Source organism: Dreissena polymorpha, chromosome 5, assembly GCF_020536995.1.
Source record: "Dreissena polymorpha isolate Duluth1 chromosome 5, UMN_Dpol_1.0, whole genome shotgun sequence".
NCBI lineage: Eukaryota > Metazoa > Mollusca > Bivalvia > Myida > Dreissenidae > Dreissena > Dreissena polymorpha.
In genome coordinates this window covers 13291709-13306869 of record NC_068359.1, presented here as the reverse complement: position 1 = coordinate 13306869, position 15161 = coordinate 13291709, and the positions used below count along the sequence as shown (strand labels likewise).

At 33.0% G+C, this 15161-nt stretch overlaps 1 protein-coding gene across 3 annotated transcripts; it reads right to left on the bottom strand.

Moving 5' to 3' along the window:
* Positions 1-253: 253 nt before the first annotated feature.
* LOC127831665 (uncharacterized) lies at positions 254-12551 on the bottom strand. Of its 3 annotated transcripts, XR_008026448.1 has the most exons (5): positions 12251-12533; positions 10936-11290; positions 6504-6665; positions 5704-5849; positions 254-3417 (listed from the first exon to the last, which is right to left on the bottom strand). XR_008026448.1 is itself a non-coding variant. In XM_052356684.1 (4 exons), exons 1-4 carry the CDS (start codon positions 12315-12317, stop codon positions 3271-3273), a joined length of 522 nt encoding a protein of 173 aa, XP_052212644.1. In that variant the 5' UTR covers positions 12318-12551; the 3' UTR covers positions 254-3270. The 3 variants fall into 3 exon arrangements, 2 of the variants coding, with proteins under 2 accessions (XP_052212644.1, XP_052212643.1); XM_052356684.1 differs by lacking the exon at positions 10936-11290 and having other exon boundaries at positions 12251-12551; XM_052356683.1 differs by lacking the exon at positions 12251-12533 and having other exon boundaries at positions 10936-11362.
* Between the last annotated feature and the right edge of the window lie 2610 nt (positions 12552-15161).

Here is a 15161-nt window from a genome sequence, read left to right as displayed (position 1 = left end):
TGCATGTTTGAGTAAACAGAAGTTGTCATTTTAGTGTCATTTCATTGAAAACACATGTGCCACGATATGCATTACTTATCCGTGCCACGTTTTTTTCTGCGCTTTAATATCTTACAATTTCACTTAAGGTTCATGGGGGGGGGGATAAAATTCGTTAAAACTTCGCTTTGGGTTTTCTTCATTGAATGTGGTACAATATGGTCAAACTATATATCATTTTAAAGCTAAAGACGGATATAATAACATAAACACATTTTTGACATTCAATATTTGTGTGCTTTATTCATATTTTGGTTTAAAACCAATACATTTTTACACTTATTTACAAAATCTCAATCTAAAGTTAGGAAGGATATGCACTATCTTAAGTTGAATAAATACAAAGCTATATACATATACAAGGTCAAGTTAGCAACATTTCACAGAAAATTATTGTCATAAAACAACAAATGAGTTTTTATTCAACTGCCTTTTTTGGATAAATATCCTAAACAAAGTTCTAAAACGTAACTACTTTTTAAAAATCCAGGTATGGTGGATAATAAGAGTCACAATTCTATTTCAACGGCTTAACAATTTTGTTATTTACCTCTCAACCAAATTGCAAATTTTAAACCATCTCAAATTGAAATAGATTGCAGTCGACATATAAAATTGTAAAGGAATATAAAGAAATTGGCAAAACGATTGATTTTATATTTCGATTCCTTCTACCCCTTTTGACTCATTAAATAATCTTATAGAATCGCTAACCCTTTTCGGAATGGCATCGGTTCTTAAACTAAACAAAAGTTAATGCACTGTGCTACGAGTAGGTAAATTTAAACAAAGAAAAATATTCATCTTAAAAAGAAATGAAATTCAACTGTACATCAGATGAAGAAACAACGTTAGGAATAACCTTTACAAACAATGAAAATTAAACAATTCTAAAAACACATATTGCTTAAATGACAAAAATAAAAAATAATATTTTTTTAAATCATGGCATCATCGTTAACTTACACTAATCGGTAAAAACACCGTGTTGAAAACGCTTGCACTCCCTAAATTAATTTATACACTAACAGTTCTCCCAAAACCACCAAATAATATTATTGAAGATATAAAATCAGAAATATTTAATTTCATATGGGACGGTAAACCTGATAAAATTAAGCGAACTCAATTAATTCAACGAGTGGAATATGGAGGTATCAAACTAACGGATATAGATTCATTCCTGAATGCAATCAAATACAGTTGGGTTAAAAGATATTACCAACACGAGTAAATGGAAATTATTCTACCAGAAAATTCTCAAAACATATGATGACTCTTTACTTTTTGAATGTTATATCGACAATACTATTTTAGATGAAATTTCAACCAAAAACATTTTTCTATCGAATGTTCTATCGGCATGGTGTAAAGTAACTCATAATTTAGAAACCAAAATAAACAGTAAAATCATTTTCTGGAACATCAAAGACATAACTACTAACAATAAAACGTTTTTCTATAAACATTGGTTTGAACGAAACATATAATATGTTGATCAATTGTACGACGACAGAATAAACGACTTCTATTCTTTTGATAACTTATGCTACATATTCGGAATACCTACAAGTAATTTCCTGATGAACTACACATTGATCAAAAGTATACCCATACATATTAAAGGTGTTACCAATCCAATAACATACCATGTACTCACTTCAAATTAAAAACCCTGCCGAAATATCTTAAGCGCAAACTAAATGTCAAAACCTTCTTGGAGAAAAATAATTTAATTGGAAACAAATACTTGTCGTGCCATATAAATCAACTACTGATAGCACACTGAGAATTTTTCAATATACATACATCCATAGAATTATAGAGAAACAACAATTAAATGTTTAACTATCTCTCTCAGACATCAGTTTAGGTGTAAATACCTTCAAAATACAAGAGGTTAATAACGCTGTGAATTACATAATTATATTAATGAAATATTTTATATCCAGCATGAAATACGTGAACAAACACCTACAATAAACTGGTTTATCAATTATTTAAAACCGAAGATTCAAATTGAAAAAGAAATAGCCCTAAACAATGATACACTTCATATATTCGAACAAAAATGGAAACACATTAAACTTTCATTAACAAGTCCAGTATGCTTTCTACCCATTTTATGCAACTCATCCTTATTCAAAACTATTCCGTTGTTTTTCTTTAAAAAAACAACACCTATCATAAACAACCGAAGACAAAAATACATATTAACCTTTATTTTTAATCAAAAGGAAACCACAAGGTTAACCTTTATTTTTAATCAAAAGGAAACCACAAGGTCAAAAAAGTATATTTTAGCATATATTGTATAACATGTTTAAACATTATTGCTGCTACATGGTATCACTTTTTTGTGATCATATACATATATATATTGTATGTCTTATATTGAATTTAAAAAAAGAACATAGCCCTTAAAATACATAGCACACGGCTCACGAAATATGAAGTAAATGGAAAAACTGTCAATTAATACTTTTTTTATTAGAAGTCTTGTATACAGTAATATTAATCATGGTTCTGTTCAACATAAGTTATCATTTTAAATGCAACAACTAAAATATGAAAAGAAACGCATTCCGGTTATATTTCAAATTAATTTTTTTATGTCAAACAACAAAAGAAATGACAGTTTTAAATATAAAAAACATCAATCGGAGACTACAAATATTGACCTCCGCAAAAACATATTATTCGCAGAAAGACTTGTACAGAAAACTTGTAGTGGTAGTAATAAACAAGCTAAAACAGCTTTTAATATTTGAATGTTTATAAAGCTATTGTCATGTCTGTATAATGCATATATTTACATATATTTTAACTTTGCATCAATAAACTGAGTATACCGAATGTGATATTCTAGGAACGTTTTTCGCGCTCATTAATTTGTGTGAAAATAATATATTTTTATCTACATTAAAGTATCAGTCCGAATCATGGATCTAAAGTCCATATTGGAAGCAATTCGTATAAAAATTAAATTTTTCTACTGTAGTAATTCGGGTATATAAATACTTTTTTTTCTGTTCATGACATTTGATATCATATAATGATATTTGTAAAACCTATTTTTTCCGATATTAATTTCAAATTAAATTGTCTATTGTAGTTATTCCGAGCTATACATATTTTTGTCTGTTCATGAGATTTAATTTGATATCAAATAATAATATTTGTAAAAGGAAAACATCATTGTTCCGATATTATTTTCCAATCTTGGTCTAATTAGCATGTTGCATTACTTAAGACGAACAACAACACACATGTGACTGTAAAGGCCACGATAAACGGAACCAACAACCATGCAGAACACCCCTTGGCACCTGTGCTCTGACAGCAAGCAAAGCAACTTCCGGCTTCAGTGTCTGGAACCTTAAAAAATAAAACATGAGAACAAGTCAGATAAAAAGTGTTTAACAGTGTGATAATCTTAGAACCGAATTCAGCCAACTTTCTGACGAAAACTTATAATTGAATGTAAAGCCTTAAAATCTAGGTTTAAACCAAAATCACCGTCGGCCACCATGTTGGAAAACAAAAGATTAACGAATCTTTGAGGATCGCAATTCAAGCCGATCCTTGGATCGAGTCCTTTTTTGTTTTGATCTCGTCCGGCGCGATAATTATATTGAGCATACTCAGTCCGTGTGTAAAAAAGTACTCACACATATTTTTGTCATTTTATACACTTAAAACTTTAATACACTGGAAAGGGTACATATTTATCTGTTCAATATAAAGAATGATTTATTTATCAATAACTCGTAATTTCGTATTTATTTTAACCGAAAACTAAGTTTAATTGGAATTGGGTTTCATTTGTCAATATTATTATTAATATATTTATCAAGTGCGATAAAGTAAAAACTCTTCGATGCGTATGGAGAAGCAACACTTATTTCAAGGTTTCCGGAGTGCAATGGTACGATAAACAATGACCATAAAGCAGGCAAATAACAGCATTACATCACACTTGATTTCTTATAGTGCTACATTCAATACTTAAACACGAATGCCCCCACAGTGCACTTTCGTCTTTAAACTCTGTTTATGACCATACCATGCTGTTTATGGCCGATTGGGACTTTTGACCCCTAAGTATGACCTTGGCCTGTGAGGTGGGGAGACGTGTGATACACACAATGCGTCGACTCCTCAAATGGGTCATTTTGGTTTTTTTTAAATTACATGACAATTTTACAAACCGGACACGCTGTTTTATGGCTAAATGTGACCCTTGAATTCTATTTGCGACATTGACCTTAGAGTTAAAGAGACGAGTGTGGCATTTGTCTCGTCGTCAGCTGTATGCGGTCATAAGTGGTAATGTATTTTAAAATTGCGTGATGAATGACAGTGTTACAGTCCGTCAAGCTATTGTACAAACGATTTGCCTTTGAACCCCCACGTATGACATTGCCTGGATGGTAGGGAGATGTTTGTTTCACTTCGAGTTATAAAAGGTCTACATTCATGCTCAGTCATTCATCAATATATGGGAAAGATGTGGCTTAGGCATTGAATATTTGAGCTGTTTTTCCACCAAATGTAACAGCTATCCTCAAATTGTGACCTTGATCTTTGGGGTAGGGAGACGCGTCGTCTTGCTCTAAAGTTTTGTTAAGTTACTTTAAAACTCTATCATTACATAGCGAAGTTATGTCTGTGGCAGAAATTAACGGAAGGAAATCCGAACGGAATGAAATTACACTAGTGCATGTTGAGATTTGGATGGTTATTAAATATGGCTTCAATTTTATGCTTATACACATTGTCAGATGCAAAACTTGCTTAGTTAGAAAAATAAAAAAAGCGGAAATACTGACGGACTGACGAACAGTTCGGAAACTATATGCCTCCCTTCTGGAGCATAAACAGATAAGTACTCTTTGAATTAAGCAGTAGAGATGTTTACAATAAATGTTTGGCACGATAACAGTTCCTTCGATCAGATCAGCACTATTTATAACTAGGATTGTTAAGTAATATGCATATTTTCAAAGTAAACAATCATTTAACAAATTTTAATATTGATAAAAACAATACAGCAGTTTAGGTTTACGTTTTTTAATAAATGAAATTTAATAATGAAAAAGATTTCAAACATATTTCACCATGGTGTAGCCTTACAAATTACTGTTCATATGCATAATTTTCAAAGTAAACACTCATTCAACAAATTTTAATATTGATGAAAATAACAAAACAGAAAGTTTGTATTTAAAAAAAAAAGAAATGTATTTACGAAACAGATTTCACACGTATTTTACAATGGTGTAGCCTTTACAATTACCGTTCATGTGACACCAAGGACTAGATCACGTATGACGCAATTTCTTACCAACGGGTGTTTGTGTTGTGTTCTATATTTAAGTGTCATTACTTTGATACCATGGTGATTGAAAGGAGTCATCAGGAGTGTACTTTTAACTAAGTTTTTTATTGATAAAATAAAATGAATGAACAGAAATCAAATCGGTATCTGCTAATAAACTAGTGATTTATGTCGCATTCGGAAAATGTTGATCATAATAATAGTGTGTTAGTTAATCGGGAAAAATCAAATAATCGGCCTTGATTACTTTTTTTTTACAAAATTCCCGTGAATAATAAATAAGACAGCAACAGTTTTAACTAATGTTAAAAACATTAACAAACCTGGATATAAGCAGCATATGAACCACCACGCACTCCGCAACACGTGAAACCGATTAAACAGATGCAAAGTGAAACTGCAACGACTCCACCAACACCCGCCACTACCGAAAGGATAAGTTTTCCCCAAATCGTATGTGTCCAAGGTTCTGTAAAAGATACCATAGTTAATAATTCTTAAGTAAGATTGTTTTATCGTTTTATTCATTTTCATGTAACACAATTTTTCACGAGATGCATAGAAACGACCAGACATGTTTAATTTACATACCCACACATACAGAGATAATACGATCTCACTATAAATCATGTTGTGTTTTTATTTTATTTTCTTGTATGTTGAATTTCTCTAATGATAATGATCACATGTTGCTTTGACCACACGCATTTCCTTTTATTATGAAAATTAAGCTTACTTAGTTGCAGTTGGAAATGGTGCCTTACTTCCTGCTTGAAGATGTTTGTGTATGTCATTACACAATTTATGTTTTGTGCTTAAATGGTCGATCTATATTTCGCAGATGAGATTATTCCCATGTTGTTGATGGTTCAATCAGTCTTGGCAACAAGCAAGAGTGAAATGATCGAACATACTCATTTCGCTCGAGTAAGTGGGAAAAGATCGAGTTTTCATTTACTTATATCCTTCGCTATTTCAAGGATGGAACATGAATGTAGTGTATAATTCAATATTTTAATTCTTAATCTTAGGATTACTTTCCGTTAATAGTTGATAGCAATGTGCAGTTTAGTTCTGAAAGTCAATTGCAGTACTATTTAATTCACCAACGCAAAATACCGACCTTTGACACAGTGTGGGACTTGTTTATTCCATGTGCCGTTCCCCGTGTTTAACAAAACGTTACATTTGTTTGGTTCGTAGCCTCCATCACACTTCAGCTCACATTCTATCCCGCCGTCCTTCACACTCTCAGACCACTGTCCATGGGTAGAATTGGTCGTAGCTGTATATAAATAGTTAAACGCCAAACATGAAAATAAAATAAAATGATTTGATGAAAGATACGTATATACATTACATTCTTAACATGTTTATTGAAAAAGGATGGTAAATGCCTCGAATTCCAAAGTATATGTTGAATGAAAAATTGATTGGTAGACAAGTAACACGTTTTGAAAACAAAAGATACAAATAGTATGTAAGTGAAATGTCAATCTTTAAAACTAAGTCATCGCAAAAACTATATTACTGAGGATATGAAAAAGCAAACAAACATGTCCAACATTCATCAGTCTGGCTTAGATGAATCACGTTATGATAGAACAGTCTGGTAAGTTGATCTCTAAGTGATTTGCTTTATACTATCTATACATTGTCAAATGATTGAGTAAAAAAGTTACTGAGGAGTCGACGAACGCCGTTACACAAGCTAACATTATGTATTCATATTATGTTGAAGATTTTATGAAAATGAAAACAACACGTTATTTTTTTTACAAAACACATTATATAAACGGGGTCGAGAATAAGCTAGTAATATTGCTTCTCTGTCATCCGTCGTAGCCGTTGTGTTAAGAATGTCTCTTTAAACAACTTTTCTAAACCCCCATGGACATTTTTAACCAAACTATCAAATCATTTGAATATATGGTTGCCACGTGCAAGTAACATTAAAAACGTATAGAAGACATATCCTTCCAAAATACATCATGCTTGATTAAATCCCAAAGTTTAACTTACACATTGCATCATCCATTGTTATAACTTTTTTCAATCTAAATTGCAAACAACTATATTGCATAGCCTTGGTTCATGTTGCTGAATGCATCTGCTTTGCCATTGATCATACAACCTGAGGCTACATAGAGAATTACAGGTTACTGTTCCATCGTTTTGTAATATATCAGGCGAGGCTTAAAAATAACGGCTCGGCGTGCCGAGCCTGATATATCATAAAACGATGGAACAGTAACCTGTTTTTCTATTTATCATACCACATTTTCCTAAAAATCTTCAAAGCAATCCTTTTTTATATTTAAAATGTACGAACCCCTGCTGATTTTGCTGATCCGGCTTTAACACGTTGACATACATGTAGCAACGGCGTTCGCAAAGACGACACGACTAATCGCTTATTTTAAACATCGTATAGAGAAAAAAGTTGTTTGCACTACGAATGGGAAAAGTACAGCCGCTTTAATCATAAACGTCTTTAATTGGAAATCAGGAATGGACTGCAGCGACAAATATAATCGAAGAACACACTTCACCGAATATTTTGGAGACCCCATGTTGGAGATGGTGTCAATATTGACATAAGCGTGTTAAACCGTTTGTTCAAATAGTTGAGGATTAGCATACAGTAACATGCCTCGCTTGTTGTCATTGTCCGCTTCCCACAGTTATCATTTGTCTTGACTTTCTGTACAACGCTTGCGAGTGCAATGACTAATATCGATATTTAAGATGTATTGTCCCATTGATGACGTCATTTAACTTCTGTAGTGCGGGCTGTGGTGATCTTTAAAAAATAAACGTTTTTGTGATTTATGACTTTAAACTAGAATAACATATGAACGTTCTTGGTATCAAATATTTTGTTTTGTTGAACCTGATTCATGTTGATAGAAATTGTTGACTTTATTGCAAATCCCACGTAACTCCAAACATTGACTGATATAAGAACTTCCTGTTGACCATGATGTAAAAAATATATATCAGGCAACGGTATATCAGGCAGATATCAATGCGGTGGTATGATAAATTAAAAATATATTTAAAGGCTTATTGCAAACAACATGTTATTACCTTCGATATCGCATGCTCAAACATTTTTAAGCCGTTATTGTATCTGTGCAATCAATAGTTTTATCATTAGAACGTTTTGTTTTACATAACATAAAAAATAAGAAAAATTTCGAAATAATGAGGACATTTATGTTACAATTTAAACCGATCAGTAAGATGGACGAACGGACACAGTGACGTAATTTAAAATGAAAGGCGTTATTTCTTAGCAAGGATTGAACTGTCAACACGTTTTATATCGGACGCTTTCTTCGTAAGGTTCTTTCAAAATGCCAACGTGCCTGAGAAATCAAACTTATTATTATTTTGTCCAATTTATTTACTGTATGTCCAATCTATGAAATTTAACGAAACGAGACAACTAAGCGTGCTTTTCACTAAAGGGACCTTTTCACAGATTTTGGCACGTAATGAAATTTGTCTTTAAATGCTTTATATTGATAAATCTAAACATTGGATCTAAAAACATCCAGTAAAACAAGAATGAAATTAAAGAAAGAAAAAAGTAACCCTCAACTGGGCTCGAAGCACTGACACCAGAAGTAAAACTCTATCGCTTAGACCACTCGACCATCCGTGCTTATATATTTAGTCATGTATTTTATACTTTATATAAGTAATCCTCGTAGTATCACAAAATATAACAACAAAACTCTCCAAATTATTGAATCTTTTCGCGTTTCAACGCTTTATAATTTCCAGATTTTTTAATCCTAAAAGATGCATTTAATGGACATTTAAGTGCATGGCAAAAGTTCAGTATTACTGTTTTCTCACAAATATCAACGAAATTTTGTGAATCTGAAACTATTTTTTTTAAGTTTGTCAATTTAACAAAATGTGCAAATGCCCATTTCATGTAAGGGTGATACAGAGGTGTCACAATAAAACGATTTCAGTGATTTACGGACAGGTAGAGCGATACGCTTTCATACCCGGACAGGTAGAGCAATAAGCTTATATACCCGGACAGGTACAGTAACAAGCTTGCATACCCGGACAGGTAAAGCAATACGCTTTCATACGCGGACAGGTAGAGCAATAAGCTTACATACCCGGACAGGTAGAGCAATAAGTTTACTTACCCGGACAGGTACAGCAATAGGCTTACATACACGGACAGGTACAGCAATTAGCTTTCATACCCGGACAGGTACAGCAATAAGCTTACTTACCCGGACAGGTAGAGCAATAAGCTTACATACCCGGACAGGTACAGCAATAAGCTTACTTACCCGGACAGGTACAGCAATAAGCTTACATACCCGGACAGGTAGAGCAATAAGCTTACTTACCCGGACAGGTAGAGCAATAAGCTTACATACCCGGACAGGTACAGCAATAAGCTTACTTACCCGGACAGGTACAGCAATAAGCTTACTTACCCGGACAGGTACAGCAATTAGCTTACATACCCGGACAGGTACAGCAATAAGCTTACTTACCCGGACAGGTACAACAATAAGCTTACATACCCGGACAGGTACAGCAATAAGCTTACTTACCCGGACAGGTACATCAATAAGCTTACTTACCCGGACAGGTAGAGCAATAAGCTTACTTACCCGGACAGGTACAGCAATAAGCTTACATACCCGGACAGGTACAGCAATAAGCTTACTTACCCGGACAGGTACAGCAATAAGCTTACTTACCCGGACAGGTAGAGCAATAAGCTTACATACCCGGACAGGTAGAGCAATAAGCTTACTTACCCGGACAGGTACAGCAATAAGCTTACATACCCGGACAGGTACAGCAATAAGCTTACATACCCGGACAGGTACAGCAATAAGCTTACATACCCGGACAGGTAGAGCAATAAGCTTACATACCCGGACAGGTACAACCATAAGCTTGCATACCTGGACAGGTACAGCAATAAGCTGACATACCCGGACAGGTACAGCAATAATCTTACATACTCGGACAGGTAGAGCAATAAGCTTACATCCTCGGACAGGTACAGCAATAAGCTTACATACTCGGATAGGTACAGCAATAAGCTTACATACCCGGACAGGTACAGCAATAAGCTTACATACTCGGACAGGTACAACCATAAACTTGCATACCTGGACAGATAGAGCAATAAGCTTACATACTCGGACAGGTAGAGCAATAAGCTTACATACTCGGACAGGTAGAGCAATAAGCTTACATACTCGGACAGGTAGAGCAATAAGCTTACATACTCGGACAGGTAGAGCAATAAGCTTACATACCCGGACAGGTACAACCATAAGCTTGCATACCCGGACAGGAAGAGCAATAAGCTTTCATACCCGGACAGGTAGAGCAATAAGCTTTCATACCCGGACAGGTACAGCAATAAGCTTTCATACCCGGACAGGTACAGCAATAAGCTTACTTACCCGGACAGGTAGAGCAATAAGCTTACATACTCGGACAGGTAGAGCAATAAGCTTACATACACGGACAGTAAGAGCAATAAGCTTACTTACCCGGACAATCCGCCGAAATTTTTAACTCCAAGCTTGTCGAGTTCCCGATTGAATCAGAATGTGTAGACGACCGATCGAACAATACATGTTTGAACAGAACAATTGCATATAACCAATTGAAATCCATGTTTTGGGTTAACAATCTGTTTGGGTCTAGAAATTCGTGTGCCGTTTGATTCAATGTTTGTTTGGCACTTACTCACATATCTTTGTTTATAGTGATTATCTTTACCTGCACGGTAGATGTAAAATCCTAGCGTGGTACCCTGTTCGTACTATGATAATAAGATTGGCTTCTTTCCCTTACACTGTCGGCAGAGATCGGGAACCAAACATGAGAAATTCTATACGTTTTCTGAAAATGCGTATTATACAGATACATAAAATGTCTATTTTTAGCCCCATCATCATGTGACGTTAATAATATTGTATAATATTGTTTTCGTCGTTTGAGCACGTGCGAATTAGACGAAAACTACTTTCCCTTGTCAATGTAGTTTCCGATAGGTGGCTCTGTAAGAGAGCGTTTTACTCGTGGCCGAGTAACTCTGTTCAGTCATTCAGCGTTGGGATTGACTGATCGATACATGTGTTAATTTTTTATTTTGTTTTGAATAACAGTAAGAGTAACATTACAAACGTTATTGTTTAAAAGTGTAATCTACATGCTTTTTACCTTGGTACGAGCTAATTTTGAAATTCAGGAATGTGTTTTTTTACAACAGGTCATGCGTTTATCCACATTACGTACGCATTTAATGTATTCAATTTATACATGTATACCAGTATCATAATAATTATTATTTATCCCACTGAGGGATTCAGTCTCCGGAAGACACGATAGGCGTGGCTGCCTTTATAGTTGCTTACGAGGAGGGACTCGTGTAGGCATACAGTATGCCTGGTGATGTAGCAGTCTACGTTGATGCTTCCTTTATAGTTGCTTACGAGGAGGGACTCGTGTAGGCATACAGTATGCCTAGTGTCGTAGTAGTCTGTTGATAGGCGTGGCTGCCTTATAAGTTGCCTACGAGGAGGGACTGGCCTGGCGTTGTTGTAGACTATGTTGTATGTTGTAACAAAGCTTTTGTGTGTATTCATGTTTTTATGTATGTTTGATGACTATGTAATAGTAATACACGGTATCAGTCAGTCGGTCATACCAATGACTTACCAAAAAATATGTTGTATTTTTGTTGTTTTTCCCTATCGGGAGCGTAGTTGTAAAGGGAATGTATGTTACCATTATGTGTATACGATGTTTAAACTATAGATTTAGTTGATACAAGCAAGTCACATTTTATCACACACTTACACAATCGTGATACATCGGCTATCTCGGATTCCTCCGTAAGATAGGCCTCGTGGCTAACGGTCGCCATCTTGCCTTGTATTACTACTTTACTACCCAAAAGGTTATCAGTCTATTGTTATGAGGCTGTATACGATGCGCCAAACATTTTACCGAAACGTTGATATTAAGAGCACTATTAACGTTCATTTGTGTTGCAATTTGACCTATTATCCAAATGATTTACTTTTCCATTATTATTTAATCACCCTATTATCCAATTTTTAAGATGAAATTACAGTGTTTACAAAACCAACCAAACCGAAAGTGAAACTGGATGCATTACGTTTCGCGATGTAAACATTAAATATTTGTTCAGTTTAAAGAAGCGAATCGATCATAGACGATGGAATATGTATGCAATACAGACTATCATCGCGATTGTAGTACTGGATAAAAAATACCTTTAATGACAGGTCATGTATAGAACGTTAATCAAAATAATGACCATAAATCACTACAACTGTCTGGGTTGATAATTATTATAATTAATGCATGCTTTTAATATAATTGCCTGTATCTAGTTGTAAATACCACGATATTGATAAATTAAAACGTTTTTTCATGAATTAATATTTCGTGTTTTATTATTATCATTTAGGTAATATAGAATTGTATCATTATCATCATTTAATATTCTTAAAATTGAAAAAAAACTTAAATTATCATGATTACTTTACAGTAGAATTTTCAAATTGTATTCATTATTTTTAATGAATTTCCACATTTGCTTGATTCAAAATAAAATGTATGAAAAAGGGTTTCAGTTTTGAGTTTTAACCTATTTTTAGTTCGATTAAATTTAAAGTACTAACTACGTTCATGTATTTGAAATGCTCTTGAGTTCGTTTCCTGGGCCTAGAACCAGTACTTAGGTGTCTCTTGGAGATTTCTTAAGAATGCTCCCACACTGGGGATCAAACCAGTGACCCCCAGATCATTAGGTGGACACCACATCCATTACATATCAGCGACCTTTAATTATCTTAGTATTGCAGCATTATATAATTTTGCTACATAATTTTGGAAAATGATTAATGTGCAGTACTAAATAAATCTAAATGCATACAATTTTAATTGTGTATATTGTGCGATTATTAGTTACAAATTCACTTTTTACAGGTATACTGGATTTGAAAGACTGATAAGCATAAATTTGACAACTCATCTCCCCAATGATACTTTGTGTGGCTCATTCTCAGAACAAACCCACAGTCAGTGAAAAAAACTACAGTGTAAAAAGACCACTTGATTGTGACAATTATGGCTGACCAAGCAAATGTAATCATTTAAAATAAAGAAAACTTCCAGTTCAATGTACATTTTATACCAATTATGACATTGACCAACACAGAAGATAATTCTAAGGTTGATTTCCCAAAATTGACTGTTACAATTGGATACTGTTTTAAGCTTCACACTACTTTGTCTGAAAATAAAAGGCCTAAATGATGTTAATAGAAACGTACATATTTAGTTTTTACATGTATATATAAACATTTATTATAATATCTTTTTATCAATGGTCAATCAATTTAATTTTAACAAATATATATAATATATATAATATAAATATATAAATATATATATATATATATATATATATATATATATATATATATATATATATATATATATATATATATATATATATATATATATATATATAGTTATATAAGTAAAATGTAATAATCCAGATTGTGAATATTATATAATAAAAGTAAAAACACGTGTCTGGGATTTTAAATATATATTGATTTAGCCAACGCGTTTCGCATAGCTCATCAGGGCATAATACAATATATTACAACGTCAAAATGTCATGGAGATAACGTCATATCAATTATGACGTCATAACGTCAATAAATATTAAATGAAATTTAATTTGGGTTTAAATACATGTATAAAATGTTGTTCTTTTGCTAACCTAGCTGAAATATTGTTCGAAAATAGCTTATAAAATGGAAATATTTTAAATTTTGGTTCATTATGTGAACATTCATCTAAATGTTTACTTAAAGGCATCTGTCTTGTTGAGGGGTCTCGCATTTGTTGTTCATGGACAGATCGCCTATTTCTAAGTTTATCGCCAGTTTGACCTATATAATATTGTTTGCATCCATTGCATAATAATACATAAATCACATTTTGTATATCACATGACATATTAGTTTTTATTTTGAACATTTTGCCATTAAAATCAAAAGAATTCCCTTCAATAATATAACCACAAAATGTTCAAAATAAAAACTAATATGTCATGTGATGTCATTTTTTTTTTTTTTTTAAAGAAGTCTAATGTGTATTTTATCTCAATTTTAATTCAATTACATCTAACAAAGTATTATATAATTTTGTTCTTTTAATTTGAATGATTATAAAGGGTTATATCAAATTTAGTATTTCTCTAATCATTGGACTTTTTGTGTGGAAAAAAGGCTAATGAATTTATTTTCCCAATTTCATGAAAATGCCGATAAAATTCCCAATTCCAAAGCCATGGGCTATCTTCCCAAAAAGTGGGAAAAAAAATCCTGTATATATTTATATATATACATGTTTATGTTTGATTTTTTTCTATTGAAGCCAAATTAATATCCCATTAGATAAATTAATATCACAGCAGTTTTCCTTGTTTGTCTGCAAGTACTGAAGAAATCAGGGATTATTATTTTACTATATTATTATAATTTTAAAACAGATTAAGATGGGTATAATACAATTGAGGATGTATCAAGATTAAAAAAATGATACATGTATAAATTAATAAAGAATCAATAACAATCATAACGCATCGGAATTCTATGAGGGAATATCCTTTGATAGTCCCTTTTTTCGTTGCATGTGTTTTTTCTCTCACTTTTATTGCACACAA